General features: G+C 34.3%; 1 protein-coding gene and 1 long non-coding RNA gene across 2 annotated transcripts; both read left to right on the forward strand.

The window, feature by feature from the left end:
* The first annotated feature begins 498 nt into the window (after positions 1-498).
* LOC120080774 (E3 ubiquitin-protein ligase ORTHRUS 2-like) lies at positions 499-9,037 on the forward strand. The gene is made up of 11 exons (XM_039035400.2): positions 499-770; positions 1,448-1,543; positions 1,668-2,129; positions 3,976-4,508; positions 4,849-4,974; positions 5,642-5,741; positions 6,060-6,121; positions 6,241-6,343; positions 7,302-7,440; positions 7,536-7,750; positions 8,508-9,037. Exons 2-11 carry the CDS (start codon positions 1,481-1,483, stop codon positions 8,712-8,714), a joined length of 2,010 nt encoding a protein of 669 aa, XP_038891328.1. The 5' UTR covers positions 499-770; positions 1,448-1,480; the 3' UTR covers positions 8,715-9,037.
* Positions 9,038-9,591: 554 nt separating this feature from the next.
* LOC120080828 (uncharacterized) lies at positions 9,592-10,662 on the forward strand. Its single transcript, XR_005482651.2, has 3 exons — positions 9,592-9,662; positions 9,748-9,827; positions 9,938-10,662. It is a non-coding gene; the product is annotated as an uncharacterized LOC120080828 (long non-coding RNA).
* The last annotated feature ends 239 nt before the right edge of the window (positions 10,663-10,901 follow it).

Raw genomic sequence — 10,901 nt, forward strand, 5'->3', positions numbered from 1 at the left:
ATTTGATTTTTTTTTAAAAAAACTTCAATCAAACATTTTTTTATCGATTTTTTACACCATTTAACCTCAAAATTATCAAGATTTAGGATAAGATACTCTAAGATCAATTTTTTTTAAAAAAAAAACAATTTAATATATACAATTTATAATAATTTTGTATGCGCATATTTAATGTTCTTTTATTTTTGTAATTAATAACCAATATTTGATATTATTTTACAATTATTTATCCATCTATTTTTAAAATTTGTGCTCTCACATCGATTTTTACATAAATATTTACAACCATCTAAATGTTGTTTTACCTTACGGAAATAATGATTAAAATGGTCAATTTATAGTCTAATTAAGTCCCAATCAAAGTTTCATTAATTAATTAAAACAGTTCTCATCCATTTTTTAAAAAGTTTTCCAAAATCTGCGGTATTTCTATTGAGATGGATATTTCGAATATTCATTCTACTTAAAAAGAAAAAAAGAAAAAGATAATTTTGGTTTGAATATTATTATTATATATATCCCACTTTCTCCAAACTCTCGCGCCCAATCTGTCCTAAAAAAAAGTAGCCGTCTTCTCATTCTCCCGCTCCACTTCCCAAAATCTTCCCTCTCAAATCTCCATCTCAAAATTTCATCTTATTTTCCATTTCATTGTTCCAAGTGTCGTTTCCATTCAATTCACCATTTGGGTTTTCTCCCTGCTTTACCCAGTGGTCAAGCCCAAGGAAGAACAATCCGCTCAATCTACAATTAACCATCCAAATCACAAGGTAATCTCCTTCTTCCATTCTATGCGCTTTCTAGAAATTAGGGTTTCTCGCTTTTGTTTTCTAATTTCTGTTTGGTTGCTGAAATATTGCTTCAAATCGTAGTTGATTCAACGTTCTTTTTCTTCTTTGTTATTGAAGTGATGATTTAGTTTTCATTGTTAACCTTGCTAAAATCCATTTTTCATTGCACATTATCATCGTGTCTGAATAATGGAGTCGAATATTTTTTTTCTTGGATAATATCCGTAAATTACATTGGCTAATAAAGGAATGAATAAACAAAATCAAATGAGGAGGATTTGAAATGCTGTAACTTTAGCGCTTTGATTGGATCAGTGTAATACTCTGTAACAGTGAATGATCTGGCACTGGATCCGGTAGAAAATGTAAGCCGTTTGAATTTTTGTTGGTGTTTTAACTGTACACATTTGCTTGATTGTTACTGGATATTCTCATGTTAACCTCTAGTTTGTTTCTTTTGTTCCATGTTTAGTTAATTGCTTGGCCGTTTTCAATTTTTTCTTATGGTTATGATTCAGAGGAGTATGGCATTTCAATCTATTGTTGCTATGTTACTTTTTCTCAATTTTATTTGTTTGTTAATTTCTTTGGAATGAATTATGTGATTTTGTAAAAATATTCAAAGGAATACTTCTTCGTCCCCCCCTTAAATGCAGGGTTTAGCTAAGTTTGTTGATTAGAGTGTGAATATGATGGAGGAAGATGCCAAAGCACAGCCGAAGGCTACAGAAATCCAGGCAAAGAAAACCCTGGTAAAATAATGGGCTAATAATGTCAGCATGTTTTTCAAAGTTGAAAACATTTTGGCTCACTTTTTAGAATTACCATCCATCTCTCTTCAATCTCTCTCATTAGAACACTCCTCTCACGGTGTAGGTTTCTCAGTTGCCTTGTGACGGCGATGGCATTTGCATGCTCTGCAAGGCCAAGCCTTCTGACTTGGAGACGATCACTTGCAAAACTTGTGTCACCCCTTGGCATGTTAGTTGTCTCTCAAATCCCCCTGAAACCCTGGCATCCACCCTTCAATGGGACTGTCCTGATTGTTCCACCCCTCCTGAAGATGTTCCCCTTCCTCCGCCAGGCAACCATTCACTTCCAACTGATCGTTCTAGTGACCTTGTTGCAGCGATTCGAGCCATTGAGGCAGATGTTTCCCTTACTGACCGTGAGAAGGCAAAGAAGCGCCAGGAACTTCTCAGTGGAAAGTTGCAGTCAGACAAGGATGACCATGATACCAACAAGGAAAAGAAAAAAAAGGGGGACGATGTTTTTGATTTGTTTGACGAGAGATTGAACTGCTCCTTCTGCATGCAGTTACCAGATAGGCCTGTCACTGTAAGTTTTTTATCCCATCCTTCTTTATCTTCTTTGACATGCCATACCATCTGCTTCTTTCTTCTTGCCCTTGCATTGGTTGCAATGATCTTTCACAGTGTCTTTAACTGTCTGTGTTATCTAGGAAATGACGTTTCATCTTCTATCTCATCAATTTTTATTTTTAATTCACTTAATATAACGAAGAGATATTTTTATTGTAATTTGTAAATGTCATTTTACTGTCTCACTGCAATTCGTCTTCTTTTCAGTAGCTTAGACTCAATAAAACATAATATGGTTGTTTATTGCCTATGGAAATTCATTTATTTCCTCTGACTTTAGGATTTCACAGTTTATTTGATCGGTTTTCCCTTTATTCATATGTATTAAGTAAAGGAAATTTCTATTTCGAGTGCCAAATATTGGTTGTATTGTATCTTTAATTTATCGGATTAAGGTTCGTGAATCGATATCAGTCTTCTTGCCTTCACTTGCCATATATGGTTTTTGCCCTGGTTTCAGATAGCTGATGATTCTATCAATAGTTTATAGGTGTTTTACATTGTTATTAGACTTATCATTCCTATCAAAATTCAAAAGAGGTTTTTTAATTTTAATTTTATATATTTTTTATTTGAGTTCATCCTCAAACCTTCATCAATAAGCTTGGCTATTAGGTGGAAACACGGATCTAATGAATATTTTAATGATAAGTAATTACGAAATTGTGGATATGAAAGAATGGATTTTGTCCTTCAAAGTTGACAAAAAACTGTATTTAATATTCTCTTTCTATTTTTCCTCAAAATTTTACCACTCACCATTTTTTCTAATACGTTATTAAAGTTTTGATGATACAGACAAGTTTTCAAGAGAGCAGTTTTATTGATACCTGTACTGGATGTGATCACCATAGATAGTATTGAAAGAATCGTTCAAATGTTATGTCCTAATTATTACAGTCAACAAATATTGTATGATTGGGAGATGAAATCTTCAATTCAACTTTAAGCCATGGCTATAGAAGCTTTGTCTTTGATCTCAGATTAACATATAAATGTGTTGTTTTCTATATTTGCGTCGTACTATTTTTTGGACTTTTTCAGGATTTTCCTGTCTACTTACCTTCAGTTTGCATAAATATGTGTCTTAATGGTGGCCAAGTAGAGGCAAAATTATACAAGCGAAAATTAATTTTGATAATTAATCAAACACTTGGCATAACGCATAAGCATTGAACATATATATTTTAAGATTATGGATGTCTAATTCATTATGCACCAGTCTTGTATTATGTGTTGCATTCAATACGCTTGTAAGTTGTTTGAAAATATTAGAGTGCTTATATTGGGACAAAATATAGGATTTCACACTTGAATATTAATCATTGGAAAACTGAAGCAATGCTGCAATATTGTCGAGGTTTGTAGGATGAATCTGTTACCTTCATTTTTGATATTCATAAAAGTTTCATATATACTGCAGTTGTTTATTCATTACGGTGACAAAGGTGACTGCAACTGTATATAGTGTGGATCTGGAAATAAGAAACTTAAGTATTGATTTGCAAAAATACTAATGCCAAAGTCATCGTGGCTAACATGTGGAAGGAATTTAAGATGATGCTTTGTGTTAGTGTTTTAATGTACAGTTTCTAGTTTATGAATCAGTTAAAATAAGTGGATTAATAGTCATATCGTTTTCTTCATTGATTCCTGTTGGCTTGTATCCTTTGGCATAACTGCTGATTACTCGAGGCATTCCCATTCATGTGCAAGCAAACTATTAGGGGATTAACCTTGTCTATTATCAATTTGATTAATTGCCTTTATGCTACTAATATTATGGCCATGTCATTGTCCAGACACCATGTGGCCACAATTTCTGCTTAAAATGTTTCCAGAAGTGGATTGGACAAGGAAAGAACACTTGTGCAAAGTGCCGCTGCGTGATTCCCTCCAAAATGGCTAGCCAGCCCCGTATTAACTCCACCCTTGTAGTGGCCATTCGTATGGCTAAATTGTCAAAATCATTTGCTTCCGGTGGACCTCAGAAGGTCTATCATTTTGTCCACAATCAAAATAGACCAGATAAAGCCTATACCACTGACCGGGCACAAAGAAAAGGAAAAGCTAATGCTGCAAGTGGAAAAATATTTGTTACAATTCCATCTGATCATTTTGGTCCTATTACTGCCGAAAATGATCCTGAGAGAAACCAGGGTGTTCTGGTTGGTGAATGCTGGGAGGATAGGCTAGAATGTCGTCAATGGGGTGCTCACTTTCCACATGTTGCAGGTATAGCAGGACAGTCAAATATTGGTGCACAGTCGGTGGTTCTTTCTGGTGGCTACCAAGACGATGAAGATCATGGGGAGTGGTTTCTCTACACTGGAAGGTCTCTCTTTTCTTCTCTTGCTGCTGCTTCTGTACTCTGTGCAGTCTGTTCTTTCCCTGCCCTTGTTTTTTCCCCCTGTTCTGCAAACTTTTAGCAAGCCATGTATTTAGAAGGCCTGCTCTTGCGTTAAATAATCGCATGATAAGTTATTTTAGTTCATTTTCATTGCTTTGTACCATTTCCCATCTTGTCTTCTATTTTCCTGTTTGTTTTTAGCTTCTGAAGAGCTGATTAGCATAGTGTTAATTTGGTGGTATTTTATTATTTATTTATATTATTTGTATTCGGTTACTATGCATAATAAACCATCGTGTTTGATGATTCTGGAATTAAATTGCAGTGGGGGTCGAGACCTTAGTGGGAACAAGCGTACAAGCAAGGATCAATCTTTCGACCAGAAATTTGAAAAATCAAACAAAGCACTACAAGTTAGTTGTGCAAAAGGTTATCCAGTTAGGGTTGTTAGGTAGGTAGCTGCAAATTAATGCCTGATATTCCGTGATTTTGGTTGGTGTTTCTGTTGTTAATACCCATAACCCATTTATTCTGTTGAACCTTTAGTTATTTAGAATACATCTTTTTTGAAGACAGTTAGAGAACCTGCTTTACAGTGCCTTGGGTCTCTTGATTCTACGTATTCTACGTCAAATTTATGCTGGCATTCAATTCACCGTTTCAATTTATAGGAGAGTTTATGACTCAAAATTCCAGAACGGACGAAGCATTCTTTGATTTTCTACTTGCATGGAACTGGAAAAGCTCATGGTTTTAATTAGTCAATGATTTTTTCATGTGTGTAACGTGAGTTAAGTTTAAAGAAATACAGTAAAATTACCACTGTTTTGTTTGAGCATGTTAAAGTGTTTTCCATGTTAGGTAGAGGTACGGGAAAGGCATAAAACTTCCACCATTTTATCTGTTTGTAAAAAATGGGTCTGCTTTTCATGCCAGACTTGAAGCTTCTTGTACTTTTTTAGCTAGCCGTGATTGCATAACAATTGGTGAAATACCTTTGGGAAACTAGTGTTACACTGGGCTTCTTGATATTGTGTATGTCGAGTATATCTTTATTACAAGCAGGGATCTGAAGTTTTCCAATGGCTAACTCCATATTTTAACATTTATTATAACAGATCTCACAAAGAAAAGCGTTCCTCGTATGCTCCAGAGAAGGGATTGCGGTATGATGGAGTTTATAGGATTGAGAAGTGTTGGCGTAAAGTGGGAATTCAGGTATCGGATAATCATTTTGGTTTCTAATTTTAAAAATTATCTTTATTCCTCAAATATCTCTTGATATATTTTTCCCATCCGTTAAAGTTACATTTGAATTTAAAGTCAAATTTGAAAAACAAAATCAAATTCTATAAACTACCCATTTAATTGGTTTTTGAAAACATTAAACCAAAGTAGGTTATGAAGTAAGAAAAGAATAAGTGAAAGTAGTGTTTATAAGCTTCATTTTTTAAAATCGAAAACAGAATATTTGCTTCTTTCCTTAAATAATACCTGCTGATCAGATTATTGATTAAATGTGTATCCTGAATTTAGGGCTTTAAGGTATGTCGCTATTTATTTGTTAGATGCGACAATGATCCTGCTCCATGGACAAGGTCTGTGTACTCTAATTTCGTAATTGCTTTCATGTTATCAGAGGCTAGTTGCAGTCGCTGGCTTTGCCTCCGAGGCATTTCCTTCATTAAATAAACAGTCGATAAGTTTTTAACTGCAGTGATGAACATGGAGACCGACCTAGACCCTTACCTGCAATTTCAGAGTTGAAAAAAGCTACAGATATTACAGAGAGGAAGGAAGGTCCATCATGGGACTTTGATGTGAGTATTCTCCAATTATTTTTCACTCGTGAGATATCCTTTTCCCAAAAGAACGATCACATCTTTTCCTCGCAATATCTAGCTTTTATTTAATCGTGATTCTAACAGATCTGTTCCTTTGATACTTTCACGCTTTTCAGTCCGTCTGATAATTTCTCACATTCTTTTTTTTTTTTTGTTCCTTTTTTTGAAAACTTAAGTTTTGAAATACTTGCCAAATAAACTAAGACATTTACTTTCATAAAGCTTTTTTTTATTTGCTAGAATTTAGGTAAGATTTTGGTTATATTTTTTAAAAACTTAAGCAATTACAAAATATTGTTTTACTAAAGAAGTTCCTTTACGGGGGAAAGAAAAAGGATAATGAATGTAATGAGTGTCACATACATGTTACATCTTTACAGAATTGGTAAAAAACTTATGAAATCTTTTGTACGTAATCCATTCAGATTTTTTTTTCTTCTATTAGATTTCAATAATGTTCCTAATAGGTGTAAGCCAACGTCAAGAAGATGAAGTTGCTCTTTTTCAAAACACGAGTTTTAATTTTTTACTAGTCTAAGTATCCAAAATCTTCAAAGAACACGAGTTATATAGTATAAAATGAAGTTTGTTTTTCCTAGCATTCACTTTCTTTGAACTCGGTAAGAATTTTCCACCCTTTGAATTCATTTTCTTTCTCTTGCAATTTTGTAAACTGCAGTTCTACTTGTATATCATTTCCACACGTTTGAGCAACAATTGTATATCATTGATATATTCTAAATTTGATGATCTGTGTTTATTTGAATCTAAAGCTTGTGAAATTGAAAAACGAACTTGTGTACATTTTCCTAGTTTAGCGTTTGTTCTAGTGTTTACATATTCTCTTGCGTAAAGATTTTGACTACCATCATTTTTGGTTTATTGATTATTTTACTACAATTTATCTAAAGCTATATCTGCAAGTTTCTTTCAGGAGAAAGACGGTAAATGGAAGTGGCTCAAAGATCCACCAACGAGCAAGAAACCAGTTGAAGCTCAAGATTCTACTGGGAAGAGGACAAGGATAAAAAGGAAATCATATAATCTGAGTGTCCGAGAAAAGTTACTGAAAGGTCGGGTAATTATATACTATTGAGTAAAACCCCTAAAGAAAAGGCAGTTCACATTTTTTTAACAATTTTCAGTTGCTGCATGTAACTATGTGCAGAGTTTAGCTGCCTTATTTGCCGGGAGGTGATGACTTTGCCAATTACTACGCCTTGTGGTCATAACTTTTGCAAGTCATGCTTGGAAGGCGCTTTTGTGGGGAAGACATTCTTGAGAGAGAGAAAAACTGGTGGAAGGTCTCTTAGATCTCAAAAGAATGTCTTGAGTTGTCCTTGTTGCCCCACGGATATCTCTGATTTTCTACAGAATCTTCAGGTAATATACTTGCGAATTTAAATACTACTTTGGTCCATATACTTTTAAGTTCATTTTCGTTTTGGTTTTAAAACACTTTTGATCCCTAAACTTTCATAAAAGTAATAATTTAGTTCTTGGAACTTTAAGTGCCAACTTTTATTATGTAACGTTTTAGTTTTTATAGTTTATAAAAAAAATGATTTTCGATCAATTTGATAGGAATTTCATTAAATCTTGATAATATTTTTCACAATAAAGACTAAATCATTTACAAACCATAAAGTAGAAGGATTAAATTAATACTTATTGATGTTCATGGACTTGGCTGTCACACAAATTTATAGGCACGTGGATTAAATCATTATCGACTAAAGTTCAAGGGTTAAATTGTTATCTTCATGAAAGTTTAGAGATCAAATGTATTTTTTTTAACCTTTGGTCTTTGTACTTTCCAAAAGCTCATTTTTAACATGAACTTTTTAAAAAGGTTAGTGTTTTGGTCCTTCATTTTCATTATCTCATGTCTTTAATGAAAATTTTACCATAAGATTTCATTCCTTAAAACTTCTAAAATATATAAATTTGTATTAAAGGGTTTTCATTGGGTATAAAATGAATCTTAAAATTTTTACAAATAGAGATCAAAACAATAACCTTTTAAAAGTATCGGAAATGGTTAGAACTTAGAAGCTAAAAGTAGCATTCAAACCTAAACATTTTGTTTACTATAAAGGATATTGTTCATTCTTCTGAATTGGATAGTTGGTATGAATAGGTAAATAGAGAGTTGTTGGATGTGATAGAGTCGTTAAAAAGTAAGATTGAAGAAGGGGATGATGCATCTGAGAAGCTGTGTGAAGAAGAGAGAGATGGGGAAGAGGAGGAAGATAAGGATGAGGAAGAGGATGAAGGGAAGGGAAAAGATGAAAGCAGTAGTCCTGTCGAAACAAGAAAACGAGCAAAGGTGGACGATTCGGAATGAAAGAAGTAAACAAGTGGTGTTTTTTGGGGCCTTGGCTGGGCCTGGAGAAGTAGAGATGACTGAGATTTTGTATTCTGATTGATGGGTATTTACCATAATTTTAGGTAGATATGAATGTGGCTCATGTGATTTGATTTGAACACAGTATAAGGTGACCGTGTTGTTAACTTGTTGGAGATATGGTAGGTAGACACATATTTTAGTTGTATTGTCTCTTTAGACAACATGTGTGTAAATTGGTCAGTTCAGTTGAACTCTATTTTGTAATACACAGCCATGACAATTGCTTGATGGAAATGTGAATTCCGTTTCCAGTTCCATTATATTCTGAATTTCTAGGCTTATAGAACGCGATTATGACAAATGGGGCGTTGGTTCCTTTGAATATCTATATGTGCTGCAGCCTTACTAATATGTTGAAGCCAATCCAAAACTAAAATCTTTGTAAAAGAAATGACCTTCCTAAAACTTGGAAATTTGTCAAATTAACTAAAAAAAAAACTACATTATTGACTTTTATTTATTTATTATTTTGATAGGAAATTATGATACATAGCAACTCCAACTCCTAGACACTTTCAATTGAAAACATTTCAAAATCTAGTATCATCTTCATCAGCAGAATCCAATTTACTATATGGTGTAATTGTATTTTACAAATTCATATTAATATATTTCGAGGGTCAAATTTAAATAAATAAAAAACGGTGAACTTTGCACATGTGTCGGGGCAGTTTGAATTTTGAGCTTTATGTTCTTTCTTATTTGAATTTTCGGAAAATAAAAATAAGTTTTTGTACTTTGACAGCCTATGAAGCAATTAGGTTCCTGTTCCTGTAATCTCTCCTTCACCACCTTATTTAGTTATACAGCCTCTTTGTGGACCCCCTTCGGTCTCACGGTTGTTTTCTTCCCCTCCACTATAATGATCTTCATTCACGATCTTTGGTATAGTTTCTTTTTTGCCCTTTCTTTTGTATGTATTGATAATAGGGGTCTAACAATTCCTTCCGGGAATTGCTCCATTGATCAGATGTACTGCTTCCCATCTGGCTTCACTCTCCAGCAAACCCCTCCATTTCACTAGCCATTTTTCTCCAATAATAGTTTCAGGTATCATCTGTAGTTCAAACTCCTCTGTATTTTCATGCTCTGCCCCAATTTCTTTTTTAGTTGAGAGATGTCAACTTGCGATTCTGAGCCATTGTCAAATGTTCCTTCAGGACAGTTAAAGCTGCGTTTCTCACCATCACTTGTTGTTCCACCAAGTCATTAGTTGTTTTCTTCTCTCCATAAGATAGCAAAGGAGCGGGTCTTCTTCCAAAAACGTTCAACCCAGGGGATCCACCTGCTCCATTTTGAGGGTGCTCATTACAAAAGCATCGTAGATAAGTTTCTATACATCTGTTAACTTTTTCTGTCTGCCCATCAATCTGAAGGTGAAACGAGGTACTTCTCTTTAGGATGGTGCCCATCACGGAGAATAATTCCTTCAAAAAATGGCTAGGGAATGTTTTGTCCCTATTAGTAATTATTGACTTAGGTACTTCGTGGTGCCATATTACCTTATGTATGAATATTCAAGCTACCTATTTGGCCAAAGAAAGATGTTTCAATATGATAAAATGAGCATATTTGCTCAGTCAGTCCACCACTACCACAATAGAATTGTATCCTTCGGAAGGCTTTGGTGTCTTGCTCATTCCAACTAAAACCGTTCTTAAGAAGTTGGGTGAATGAGGCTGCAATTTGTCCATAATTTTGGACAAATCTTCTATAATGCCCCGTAAGGCCCAGGAATCCACGTAACTCTGTCAAGTTTTTGGGTAGGGGCCACTGGATCATTCCTCGAACCTTCTTGTCATCAGCCTTTACGCCTTCCTGAGATACTTAATGTCCCAAGTATTGAATTCGACTTTTGGCAAAATGAGCATTTCCTTATTAGCAACTAGTTTGTGATCTCACAAGACATTGAAAACAATAACCAATTGTGTTTCATGAGTTGAAATATTTGGGCTACAAATCAAAGTATCATCGAAAAATACTAACACCTTCATAGGAAGGGTCAGAATATGTGATTCATCAAAGATTGAAAAGTGGCTGGGACGTTGGTTAATTCGAAAGGCATTACGAGGAATTCATAATACCCTTCGTGTGTCCTGAAAGCTGTTTTTTTCCACATATTTC

This window comes from Benincasa hispida, chromosome 7, assembly GCF_027475165.1.
Source record: "Benincasa hispida cultivar pf3 chromosome 7, pf3_genome.v1.1, whole genome shotgun sequence".
Taxonomy (NCBI): domain Eukaryota; kingdom Viridiplantae; phylum Streptophyta; class Magnoliopsida; order Cucurbitales; family Cucurbitaceae; genus Benincasa; species Benincasa hispida.

Bases quoted from the DNA above. Each gene is read 5' to 3' on its own strand.
- LOC120080774 (XM_039035400.2), top strand. From the start codon at position 1,481: ATGATGGAGGAAGATGCCAAAGCACAGCCGAAGGCTACAGAAATCCAG. The intron at 5,742-6,059 runs GTATCGGATAAT...TCCTGAATTTAG, and splicing joins GGCGTAAAGTGGGAATTCAG to GGCTTTAAGGTATGTCGCTA. The intron at 7,441-7,535 runs GTCGGGTAATTA...AACTATGTGCAG, and splicing joins CCGAGAAAAGTTACTGAAAG to AGTTTAGCTGCCTTATTTGC.